Source organism: Helobdella robusta, assembly GCF_000326865.2.
Source record: "Helobdella robusta unplaced genomic scaffold HELROscaffold_6, whole genome shotgun sequence".
Classification (NCBI taxonomy): domain Eukaryota; kingdom Metazoa; phylum Annelida; class Clitellata; order Rhynchobdellida; family Glossiphoniidae; genus Helobdella; species Helobdella robusta.
This window is the reverse complement of record NW_008705330.1, coordinates 1941859-1956153: the sequence shown is the minus strand read 5'-3', so window position 1 is coordinate 1956153 and position 14295 is coordinate 1941859. Positions and strand designations below refer to the sequence as shown.

General features: G+C 33.3%; 1 protein-coding gene across 1 annotated transcript; it reads left to right on the top strand.

The window, feature by feature from the left end:
- Positions 1–8094: 8094 nt before the first annotated feature.
- HELRODRAFT_164132 (hypothetical protein) lies at positions 8095–9670 on the top strand (the record flags this gene model as incomplete). The annotated part of the gene is made up of 3 exons (XM_009029157.1): positions 8095–8407; positions 8556–9119; positions 9537–9670. 3 exons carry the CDS (start codon positions 8095–8097, stop codon positions 9668–9670), a joined length of 1011 nt encoding a protein of 336 aa, XP_009027405.1.
- Positions 9671–14295: the final 4625 nt, after the last annotated feature.

Below are 14295 nucleotides of genomic sequence, written 5' to 3'. Positions count from 1 at the left end.
GTAGAATTTATAAAATATTGTAAATAAATAAATATATATATATATATATATATATATATATATATAACGACAACGAATATATATATATATATATATATAATACATGATGAATTATCTAAAGACGACGTTGGGGACGTTGAAGTATCATTTGCTTCAACAGCCTTGAATTTGGGAATATGGTTGGACAGCAGGCTCTCAATGAAAGATCAATTAAAGTCGCTATCAATTGCAAGTATGATGCATCTCAGAAAATTGTACAAGATTCGACACTATTTGAACAGATCTGCCATGGAAGCACTGGTAAATGCTTTTATTACATTCAGATTAAATTATTGTAACAGTTTATATTTTAAAATACCTGACAAGTCAAAAGCTGTACTTCAGTCTTTTCAAAATCGAGCTGCAAAACTTGTCACAAAAAATCTGATGTTCGATCACGTGACTCCAATCTTGAACGACTTACACTGGCTAAAAATTGAAAAAAGAATAATTTAAAAAAATGCTGTCTTAACGTTTCGGTCATTACATGGTTTAGCACAACAGTATTTGGCAGACATGTTCATCAGAAAAACATCTGTGTTGGGTTCGCAGTTGATATCAAATGACATGAACCTCTTGGTTGTGCCAACGAATTTACAGACCGGATCACGCAATGTTGCTGTTGCTAGACCGGTGGTTTGGAACAGTCTACCGGCGTTTCTAAGAAGACCAGATCTATCTTTGTTTTTGTTTAAAAAAAGCTGAAAACTCATTTATTTTCGCAGAATTAACAATGTCTTTGTCTTCGTTTAATTAATGTTTTGTTTGTTCATTTATTTTAGGTAGCGCTTTTGAGGTCTTGTTTTTGTAATTAGCGCTGTACAAACTGACTTCTAATAATATATATATATATATATATATATATATATATATATATATATATATAATATATATATATGTAAATAAATAGTATATATAAATAAATAATATATATATATATATATATATATATATATATGCAGTGATTTATGATTGAATTCTTTTTTACTCTTTCTTTTTTTGCAAATGTTCTCTTTTGTCATATTTTTTAATGTTATCCAAAATGAATATATATTCTTATAAATTTTTAATTAAATGTTTTCATTTGTATTGTAAAAATTAATTCTGAAAATAGTCAGAAATCTAAAAATTAAAATTGTATTATGAAATTGTACAGCGCTTCTTTTGCAGAAGCGGCAAACGAGATTAAACATTTTGAGTTTGTTTCCATAAAGATTTTTGAAAAAAATCTATAATTTTAATTTTATTCATTATTTGTTGCGTGTTTGCTTTAAGATAAAGCTAGTTTATTTTAGTTCAAATTTAACAAGAACAATTTTAATATTTTTTGTTTATATTATGACATAATGCAAACACTGAAAAAGTATTTTCTTTATTGGAATCTTAATGGACGGACGAGTGCAACCACTTAAAACTTTTAACCGTCGAATTATTAGCAATGATAAACTATAATTACAAAAATATATCGTGCAGTGATTTTTACAAGAAAGTGAAAAAAACCGATGAAATTTTAAAGAAAGTGTCAAATTCGGATAAATACCATGAATAAAAAATAAATATAAATCGATAATAATAAATCAACGTTATTTAATTATTATCATTAAGTATATTAATCAAAATAACAGAGTATTTAATTCAATTTTTAATTTGTATGTATATGGTGACATTTATTGAAAAAATTGATTTTTATAAAAATTGTTTTCTTTGTCCTCTTTTTTGTCGAAAATCTACTTTTCTTTTAGTCCGTTGTCTTCTTTTTCTAGTTTACGATTATGGACACCCAGCGTTGGATTGTTTATTAAATTTTTTAAATATTTTTAACCAAATTCTTGTCATTATTATTTATTTTATTAAAGTTAGAATAATAAACAGTTTTACAATTCATTCTCGAGTGTATGACCTATTTCGGATTTTCCATTATTTTCAGCACTTGTTGCAGTTTATACAGAGAATTTGTATAACCCAGTACTTGGTAAGTTTATATAAAAAATTTGTATAACCCAGACCTTTGTTCTTGTGATTTTCATATATTGTTATTAGTGATTTTGTTAATTTTACTGTCTTCTTCACTAACTGATATGATTCCTTTGATCGGGCTACTTACTTTGGTGTCATGTTTTATTATTTATTTATTTTTGTATTATTCTTTAAAAATCAAGATCTGCAGACGCAGAAACTGTAACAACATGCAAGGCAGTAGTAAAAAATAAACAAATAAGTGAGTAAATAAATATAAAAAGTGATGAAGAAAAATGTTAAAATATGAAAAATGAAATAAGTTAGGATAAAATAAATAATAATAATAAAATAAATAAATGAAAAGTAATTGACAATGAAATATAAAATGAGGTAACGGCAAATTAATAGCCTAAATGATGACTTAGTGATTTAGTGAGGTGATCGATAAATAAAAACTAGATCTGTGAATGATAAAGTTTTAATGAGTATTAATGTTTGATAGTGAGTTAGTGAGGTGATCGATAAATAAAAACTAGTTCTGTAATGATAAAGTTTTAGTGAGTATTAATATGTTTGAGGTGTCTTGTGATGAAGGTCTTTTCCTGGTATGTAGTTTGGGCGACGACTTGATAGTTATGTTTGCGCTGACGAAGGTTGTGTGTTGTAGTTTTAATTGGTGGTAGTAGAGGAGACGGATGTAGATGAGCCCGTGGGGCGAAATGCAAACTAATCTTGCAATAGTGGTTTGATGGATGGATGGTTGAAACATGGATAGATGAATGACTTAACGATGAATTTTTCTAGAATAAGTGAGAGTATGGGAGTGATAGATCTTGGGCGATAATCTATTGGTGATGACGGGTATTTTGTTTTAGGAACTGGATGGATTGTGCTGGATTTCCATTGTGATGGGATGAATGAGTGTATTAAGCAGTGATTGTAGAATGAACATAAGGTGCTGGAGATGAATGGTGTTTGGTGTTATATTGGTCATCTCGAAAAATCAACTTTTCAAGATAACCTCTATCTCAAACCTCACATATACGTTGATACGTAGATGACATTCTTATATCATATAAAGATCTTAATAAAGTTAATGAACTACTCACTATTTTCAACAAATCCAAAGTAAACTTCACCATTGAGCGTGGAAATGATAAGTCCCTACAGTAAAAACTACAATAAAAAAAAATAAAAAAGTGAGTGCACTGAACAATTTAAAATCAGTACAACAAGAGCATTCGTCAACCGCGCCTTCACCCACTCATCATCAACCGTAGTTTTTACGTAGACTGCAGTTTCAAAGCACTGTTCATTGCGGGTGAAGAGAACATCAAGGAAAGGTAGCGATTTATCATTCTCATGCTCAATGGTGAAGTTTAATATATATATTATTATTATTATTGAAACATTTATGAAGCGCTAATTAAACGAATCTCAAAAGCGCTATCTAACAAAAACTGAACTTAACAACATAATTGAAATAACAAACAAAAAATCGTAATGCATCGAGCAGAATTAAGATTAAAATTTGGTCATAAATAGAAAAGTAATCGATTCAATATAACGAAAAGACAAAATAATATTTAGAACATGTCGACTAAACAGAAAGAATTGATTCAATATAACGAAAATACGAAATAATATTTAGAACATGTCGACTAAACAGAAAGAATTGATCAATAATGCATTACAATGAAAATAAATGAGTTTTCAGTTTCTTCTTGAAATCACGCAGGTTTAGGTCCGGATTTCTGAGAGCAGCAGGCAGGTTGTTCCAAACAGTTGGTCCAGAAACAGCAATGTTACGAGAGCCTATACGGAGACTCGTTGTTGGGATCAACAGCAGGTTTGAAACATCGGATCTCAAGTGTGCTCAAGATGCTTTTGAAGATCTCTTTTTGAACCTGTCAGACAAATAAGATGGAGCTAGACCGTTGATAGACTTGTAGACAAGTGTTAAAATTTTGAACAACACTCTTTTGTCGACGGTTAGCCAATGAAGTTCCTTCAATATTGGAGACACATGGTCGTATTTTAGAGCTCCAACAACAACTTTTGCGGCTCGATTCTGTACTGATTGAAGTATAGCCATGGATCGATCAGGTAAATCATAAAACAAACTGTCTCAATAGTCGACGCGTGAGAGCACAAATGCATGAACAAACGTCTGCAACGTGGATGTATCTAGGGATCGTCAAATTTGATTGATTTTCCTGATTTGAAACATGCATTCGGCTGAGAGCTTCTTAATGTGTTGTTTCATTGACAAACCTGAATCAATTATAAAGCCCAGATTAGCTGCTGTCTGACAAAATGGGATGACCTCATCATTAACAGTTATTGAATTTATATCTATTCTTGAAAGTTGCTGCCATGTTCCAATTGGTAAAAAAACAGTCTTGTTTTAGTTTAGTTTTAAACCATTGTTTTGCATTCAATTATTGACCCCAGACAAACATTTAACCAGTTTGTGCAATTCTGATTTAAAAGAATCTGGTCTGCTCGTAACAATAATTTGTAAGTCGTCCGCAAATGCATGACCTGAAAAACCAAATGATTCTATTATCTTTAGTACTTCAGATGTATAGATCAGGAATAGAATAGGACCTAGAACCGAACCTTGTGGCACACCAGACAACATAACATTAACCTCAGACAATTTACCACCGAATGATACCTGTTGTGATCTACCTACCAGATACGACTCAAACCACCTCAGAACAGCACCAGAGATTCCAAAACTGCAACGTAGTCTTGTTAAAAGTACTTTGTGATCTACGCAACCAAATGCGGATGACATATCAAGAAAGACTAGCATTGCCACATTTTGTTCATCAATTGCTCCGTACACTTCTGAGAAAACTTGCAAAAGGGCAGTTTCAGTCGAATGGTACTGACGGAATCCAGATTGAAATTTCGGCATTAAATTGTTATTGTTCAAGTAACTGAGTGTTTGCCTGGCAACCACACGTTTGATAATTTTGGATAGGAAAGACAGATTAGAAATTGGTCTGTAATTCCCAACATCATTTTCATCCAGATTATGTTTCTTCAGCAGCGGAGTTATGATAGGATGCTTGCGGCCGGAGGGAAACTGTCCCACATTCAAACTGCTGTTTATCAGGCCTGCCAAAAATGGTACGAATAGTTTTATAAACTTCTTTAACACGTTGGTAGGTATTACATCTTGTTGACACGACTTTGTAGGTGAATTTTGAACTAACTGTATTACCTCCTCTTCAGAAACCATAGAAAACGTTGAGAACAAACTACTATTGACACCTGATTGGAATTCTGCCAGGCTCGGTATATATATATATATATATATATATATATATATATATATATATATATAAATCCCGGCTTTTATCTTTTAACTCCTAGATCCAACTTTTTATTCACTCAACTACTTTATCATTATCAATGCGTTTATGGGATTCTTTACCTGTAAGTGTAAAAACATCTTATAGTACTTTTAACTCTTCCATTTTAAGCTTATTATGTCTGGTCATTTGATTGTTCGATGAGCAGCACGGTATTGTCCATTATTCGCTTCATCATTTGTTTTATATATTTATATATTTTATTTGTATTTGTCTCGCTTTAGTTTTTCTGCGCTTCCTTGTTTATTTTGATCTGTATTTCTGTTATTTAAATTGTTCCATTCATTGTATGTCTTTCTGAGGATTTTCTGTTGTTTTTAGTTTGCATCATTCATCTCGAGGACCCCCAAAGCATTCATGCGTCATCATTTTTGGCACTTTTATCATTGTTTGGATACCAACAACATATTAATTCGCCAACGCATGTTAAAGGTGGTTTTCTGGATGTCATCATCACCAGATCATATTTCGAGATTTTCAACGTCGAAGTCGACCCTCCGGTCATTTCGGACCAAGCACTTATTTCATGTTCAATGGCTGTCATGGTTTCATCGCCCTCTCAACAACTCTTCAAAAATGTTCGGAGTTACAGGAAAATTAACCGAGATGAATTCAGGGATTAGATTAGAAAAAGTGATCTATGCTGTCCAAATTCATACTCCGGATACGACACAAACACACTTTTCAACTTATATGAATCCACCTTCGGGCAATTCATAGATCAATATGCTCCTATAAAATGTTTTAAAGTCCGCTCAAAATTCAGGAGCTGGTTTGATGATGAATGCTACAAGGTAAAACGTTCTACACGAAGATTTGAGAAGATATATCGTTCAACAAAAAACCCAATCGATCTCAATCGCTGGAAGAGTGCGATAGGTGAAAAACACAAGTTATTCGTCAATAAAGAAAAAAATTTTTACCAATCGATGATTGTTTTAAACTCTCAAAATCTTAGCTATGGAACATCGTGTCTACCTTGCTTGGGAAAAATATTTTTCCTAACTTTTCAGTTTCGTCAATCTCAGCTCAAGATTTCTTGCAACACATCAAATCGAAATCTGAGATATCATTTGAAGGTGGCTGTCTCACGCTAACAACTCAACATCGGTTCTCCTGAAGATTTAAAAAAACTAATTCAATCGTCAAATAGAAAATCATGCAGTCTTGATCCGCTCCCAACATTTCTTCTAAAAGAGCAATTGGACTTGCTTTTGCCATTTTTGTGCCACCTGGTCAACAGCTCCATCCATATGTCAATCATGCCAAGATCTCAGAAAACGGTTATAGTTAGACCTAAATTAAAAAAGTCTGGTCTCACACCTGATGCTGTCAACAACTACAGACCGATATCGAATCTAACATTTATATCAAAGATTGTAGAAAGAATAGTCGCTCGTCAACTTCTTTTATACCTGAACAAAAATTCATTACTGCCAAAAGTTCAATCAGGTTTTCGTCAAGCTCACTCTACAGAAACGGCAATCCTCAAAGTGGTTTCTGATGTATGTGATGCAGTTGACATGGGCAATATAGCCATGCTTGCACTGCTGGATGTTAGTGCTGCCTTCGATACTGTTGATCATGATATTCTGCTAGAAAGACTCTCAGTCTCATATGGTGTAACAGAGGATGCACTTAGCTGGTTTCAGTCCTATCTGACAGATAGAATACAGGTTGTCATTGTTGGGGAAGGTGCAGAAACAGCTACGTCAGAAATTACCTGAGGTGTTCCACAGGGCTCCGTCCTTGGCCCTCTGTTATATATACTATACACTGCCGATGTAGTCAGCGTTGTGGAATCACCAGATGCTCGTTGCTATTTGTACGCTGACGACATTCAACTATACGGATCTGGGTCTGCGAGCTCGTAAATTAAAGCTAAATATCAACAAAACGCAATACATGTGGCTAGGAACACCTCATAAACTCCTTCAGGTTGACGGGTTCAAAAATCCAGTGACAAATCTATGTGTGGTTTTGGATCAAGACCTTTCAAAAAAGGCTCATGTAAATAAACTATGCAAGAAATGTTTTTTCCAGCTTCAAAAACTAAAAGCCATCAGACGACATTTGACAGTTGACTCTACAAAAGCTCTTGTTTGCAGTTTCATTTGTAACAGGATTGATTTTTGTAACGTGATGATGTATGGGATCAACCTTTCGCTACAAGATGATGTTCAATCAGTTTTGAACGCTGCTGCTAGACTGGTTGCTGGCGTATCAAGGTTTGATCCTATCTACCAATTCATTAGAGATAAACTGCACTGGCTTCGCATGCCAGAGAGAGTAAAATTTAAACTAGCTCTACTTGTAAGAGATTGTTTGACTGGAGATGCACCAATCTACCTGAGAGATCAGATTCATTCAGTATCAGAGATTCAATATAGGGGTCGACTACGATTATCAAGCCGCGGTGACCTACACATTCCTAAGTTTATATCTTCTCATTTTAGAAAAAGAAGATTTTCAGTAGCATCTGCCCAGATTTGGAATGCGTTGCCTGCTGATCTAAAGAATTTCAACATCAAAAATCGAAATGAATTCAAAAAACGGCTAAAGACTCATTTTTTCAACATTCAACAGCGAAGAAAGTGGAGAGGGTTTCTGAAGTCAACGCATAAGAGGCGCTATACAAATTCTGCAATACAATACAATACAATACAATATGTATATATATATATATATATATATATATACTTCCGGCAAGATGGCGGCACGTGTTGTTGTGATTAACGAGTTGCTCTATTTCGTAAACAATAATGTCGAATTAATTGATAATGAAACTTTTATAAACAACATATCTGACTTTTACTCAAACGAGGATATCATTACTGCTACTAAATTGTTGAAAAGCGATATTGAAAACTTAAAATTGGACAACAACGACAAATTACAAAAACGCGGGAACACAAAAAAGGACAAATTACTTGAATGTCTCTCGCTTTTTAAATATCTGAAAACTAACAATATGTTGGACAAATGTTCAATATTTGTCAGCTATAATATGGTAAAATTCCAAAGTTAGAAAGTATAGCTAACTTGAATTTTGTTAATTTAAAAAACGAAATTAGAGACATTGTTCACTCTCAACAGGTGCGCTTAAACAATATAATCGAAGCTAATAAAGTGATATTCAAGTCTTAAAAAACAAAACAAGTTTATTGTCAGATATTAATGTTGAAAACAACTGTAAAACTGCCAACTCTGAAAACATTAAACCTACTGTTTTGCCGAATATTCCATTTGCCAACTCTACCGTCCAGCTTGGAAAACCCCTGTGGTCCGATATTTCAAGAACCCCGACCGAAGACTCGTCGTTCACTCTTGTCACCAGAAAAAATAAACGCCCGCGCGCATTAACCAGCGACACTGACAACAACAACATTAAAGCAGATACAAATTCAAACAAACATTCAGCTCCAAAAATTATTGGTAAAAAAGAAGTTGACTGCAAACTAAAAGCCGATAAAGTTCTGTACAACAAACGTGTCTACTCAATAAGTAACATCCAGAAATGTTCAGCCAACGACGTCAGCGAATTTTTATCATCATGCGGGATTAACGTGTTATCATGTTACCCGGTATTTAAAAATACCGAGCCATCAAAAGTTTCCCACACCAATCGTGACAACCAAGATTCATCAATGTTTCGTGTCTGCATTGACAAATTAGATTCTCCAAAAATCAACGATCCAAACATCATACCCAAAAATATAATTGTACGAGAATGGCGTTTCTTGCATAATGAAAAAAAAGGCCAAGCAACAAATAACCAATCATGAATAGAAACACAAGCAACTCTCCATGTACTAACCTGACTGATTCCAGCGATACATCTTCTGATTTAGTTTCTGTCAACCCATCCAATAACAGTATTAATTTTTCAGACATTTTTATCAATAACTTTCAAAATTACACCATAAACAATTTAAACAACCTCATACTTAACAATTTTTTTAAAACTGATAAAAATTTATCTATTATTCATGCCAATAGTCGTAGTTTGTTCAATAAAATGGCAGATTTGTTAATACTAAACGATTCCCTTTCAAATTTTTTTCCACTTATCATAATTTCTGAAACCTGGTTAAATGATGACACTGTTAAATATATTAATATGCTTAATTATAACTTTGTTTTTAAAAACAGATCTAACAAAAAAGGTGGTGGTGTCGGGATTTTCATCAAACAGGGAATCAGCTATTCAGTTAACTGCGAAGCCGTACTGGATAATGACTTTCTTTCCGTCGACATCGCAGTTAATATCCATAAACTTAAGATAATTGCAATCTACAGACCGCCTAATTCCAACCCTGATCTACTACTACGCAAACTTGAAATTATCTTACCTACACTAAAACCTCCCAATAAATCTTATTTAATTGGTGACTTCAATCTCGATCTTAAAAAATTTTTTTTTGATCTTCATGTATCAGCTTTTTTCAACCTTCTATCATCGTACAACTTTTTTCCACTTATAACCTCCGACACACGCATTACGTCTTCCTCTTCATCGTTAATTGACAATATCTACACAAATAATATTACTACTCATTTTTCTGGAACAGTCTTATCTGACTTCTCAGACCATTTTCCTATTTTTACCATCGCATCTAACCTCAATAAACTTAATTATTCTGCACCACAAAAATACTCCAAACTTCTGACTCCAAAATCTTTATATGACATCAACCATTCGTTATCTGCTCAAGACTGGACGTTAGTGATCACGATAGACAATGTTAATGATTCCTTATCACAGCTATATGCCATACTCAATAAAGCGATAAATACATTTGCTCCATTTTTACCTGTTAAACCAAAAAACAAAAGCTGGGTCAACACACATATTAAAAAACTATCCAATAAAAAAAACAAGCTCTTCATTAAAAGCCTCCGTAATCCTACTCCAAACAATATTTCTGAGTACAAAAAATTCCGCAACATGTTTACAACCATTAAAAGAAAAACAGAACGAGAATATTACACAAATAAACTCAGTAATTCTCCCAACGACATCAAGGCCAAATGGAATTTGATAAGATGTGCACTAAACAAAAAACCGCCCAACTCATCCATATCCAAACTCACTGTAAGCAACAAAACAGTTGACAACAAACAGGAGATTTGCGACGGTCTGAACGAACACTTTGCAAACGTTTCAATCAAACATTCTTTCAACCTCCTACCGGGTAAGGCTGACCCCATGAAACTCTTGGGTCCTACTATAACTCAATCCATATTTCTTAACCCTGTATCTGAACGCGAATTACTATCTATTGTCCGTAAAATGAAAAACAAAAACAGTTACTTCGATGATGGCCTTAACATGTACCTAATAAAAAACATAATCCATTCCATAACTTTACCTTTAATCCACATCTTCTATTTATCATTATCAACGGGAATTTTTCCAGATACCTTCAAAATATCCAGAATTATTCCTATCCACAAAAAAGGATCCCTGGACGATATAAATAACTACAGACCCATATCTCTGTTGTCTCCTTTATCCAAGATTCTGGAAAATATAATGTACATAAGATTAAATTCTTTCTTCAATCTCAACAGCATTATATGTAACAGCCAATACGGCTTCCGGGCCAAGCATTCAACGGAGCTTGCTATCCTAGACTTTACCCAACATGTCCTAAACGGTATGAATAGCAAAAACTATCTGTTGGCCTATTTCTGGATCTTTCAAAAGCATTTGATGTAATTGACCACAGCATACTCCTAAAAAAACTTGAGTGGTATGGTGTGAGGGGAATCGCTTTCAATTGGTTGGAGAGCTATCTCTCCTTGCGTTCTCAATATGTTTATATCTATAACTTCAAATCAAATAAAACTCATGTCCAGAATGGAATTCCTCAAGGATCTATACTGGGTCCTTTTCTATTTCTAGTCTACATCAATGACCTCTGTAACGTCTCATCATTAGCCAAATGTGTACAATTTGCCGACGACACGAACATTTTGTTTACACCAGACGACATCAACAGCTGCCGAGACATCATCAACCAAGAACTATCAGGATTTTCCAACTGGTTTCTGGCAAATAAACTACTACTAAATCATTCCAAATGTTCTTATATAGTTTTTGGTCCCAAAATATTAACTAACCAAGTCCAAGATCTAAACTTGCTGCTTAACAACAATCCAATTAATCGTACTCATTCAACTAAATTCCTAGGTATCAATATAACAGATAACCTGCAATCAACTTCCCAAAAGGGCAATAAACTAATTGGAATTTTCTACAAAATAAAATACAAACTTTCTCAGTCTGCTCTACTAAACCTTTACTACGCTTTTATTTATTCCCATCTTACCTACTGCATAACTGTATGGGGAAACAGTCCTAAAAGTCACTTGTACAACATTACGCTCTCTCAAAAACGCTCAATACGTCTTATCTTTAATACTAATCCTTTTGCCCATACTAAACCCTTTTTTGTAAATAACAATATTCTACCATTAAGGTTTATATATTACTATTTCACAGCCATACTTGTTTTCAAATTTATTAATAAACTTCTTCCTACTCCTCTAGACCACAAGCAATTCTATTCTATCTGCCCACACAAGACACACCCAATTCTTTTACACACAAAGAACCCGTATTAAATTATTTTCATCAAGTATTAAACTTACTGGACCAAAAATTTGGGCTGAACTGCTTCCTCCTCAGTTACATGAAATCAAAAGCCTACAACTCTTTAAAAGGAAGCTACGTAACTTTTTAACAAACTTAGATCCCGACACCACCATCTAGTTATCTGGGAAAGCATGTTCATGTAAGCATTGTGTGTGTCTAAGTGTGTGCGAATGTGGTTGCTTGTGTGAGTGTGTGTGAATGAGTGCTGTGCTTGTGTGAGTGTGTGTGAATGAGTGCTGTGCTTGTGTGAGTGTGTGTGAATGAGTGCTGTGCTTGTGTGAGTGTGTGTGAATGAATGCTGTGCTTGTGAGTGTGTGTGAATGAGTGCTGTGCTTGTATGAGTGCGAATATGGTTGCTTGTGTGAGTGTGTGTAAATGAGTGCTGTGCTTGTGTGAGTGTGTGTGAATGAGTGCTGTGCTTGTGTGAGTGTGTGTGAATGAGTGCTGTGCTTGTGTGAGTGTGTGTGAATGAGTTCTGTGCTTGTGTGAGTGTGTGTGAATGAGTGCTGTGCTTGTGTGAGTGTGTGTGTGAATGAACAGGTGTGTGTTTACGTGAGTGTTTTTGTGCGCGTGAATGAGTGTATGTGCTTCTGGCGTGGTATTTCTATAAGATAAGATTCAAAATTTAGAAGTTAGTCAAAGTGTTATTAAATTTTAAACTTCGAAACAAATTTGAAGTATTAGAATTACTGTTTGAAATATCTATAACCTACATTATATTGTGTTTGGGTATATTGAACTTTTTTTTTTAAATTATGTTTTATATTTCGGAACAGTTTTGAAATATTAGAATTACTCTTTATAATATGTTTGGGTACCTTGAATTCTTTTATTTGTTTAAAGCTGCTCATTTATCATTATTACAAATTGACACTGGTGATCAGTACAAGAAGTCCAGATTTCTTTTTCGATTTCCAGATCATTTCATTTCATTGATTTCATTTTTCTGATTTCATTGTTTGATTTGATGAAATAAAAATGTCAAATATAATACCAAAGAAGATGACCAGCCAATAAAGAAACCTGACACCTAATTTTCATCTAAGTTCACTTTGGCAAAGTCAATCTCCATCTGAGTTCAATATTTCTCTATATAAACAGCAGAAAGTACTGATGATGATTCATTCGGAATCGAAATATTGCCTTATTTGCAGCATGAATTCGGAAAATAAGTTTATTTTGAATTTTAATAAACTAAACGTTCACCAAAAAACTTTAGTGAGAAAAATTGAAAAAGCGAACTACAAACATATTGTTATAATACTCGCTGTCGTAACCGATTTACGATGCGACGGATTCAAATCCTCGATTAAATAAAATATTCCAAACAGTTATTAAACTTTATTTACAGAAGAAATCAACTATTATTAGTTATTAAACTTTATTTACAGAAGAAATCAACTAATCGTTTATTTCCAGTAAATTCAAACTAACGCAACAATTAACTTTTAAATCGTTCAAAATCTATCGCTATGACAACGTCAACAAACAAATCAAATATCGCTTTAAATAATTCACCGAATCGCTATTCACAAAATCACGAATTTCACTAATCACGAATATCACTAATCACGAATATCACTAATCACGAATATCACTAATCTCTTGCGACGTGCGCTTATATACTATTCGCAAGCGTCGTTTCTAGATTCTTCCAGATGGTCCGATTCCAGTATACTCTAGAACGTTCCAGTCACTAGAACATTCTAGAATACGCTAGAATCTAGTGCGTTCGGTAGCACAGTTATAGCAATATTAACGCCAAACATTCGGTAGAATTTATAGAATATCGTATATATATATATATATATATATATATATATATATATATATATATATATATATATATATATATATATATATATATATGTATGTATGTATGTATGTATGTATGTGTAGATGATGGTTTTAAACTAAAAATCTGAAGTTAAAAATGTTAAAAAAAAATTGGATGACGATAGTGAAACAATGAAAAGGCAAAACAATATTATGATATTTGGTTTGAAGGAAAATGAGCCATTGAAAGAGTATAAAAAAATCGGTCTCCAGGTTGTTACAACATCTATATGGGGCAACTTCAAATATAGTTGTAAAGTTTTACTTAAAAAGAATGGGGTAAAAAGACGATAAGACGATTCGTCCTATTTTAATTTGTTTTGAAGATATAATGTTTAAAAAGGCGATTATGAAGAATTTGAGCAAAATAAAGTATTTAGATGAGTGCTATCATAGGGAATCAATCAGACATGA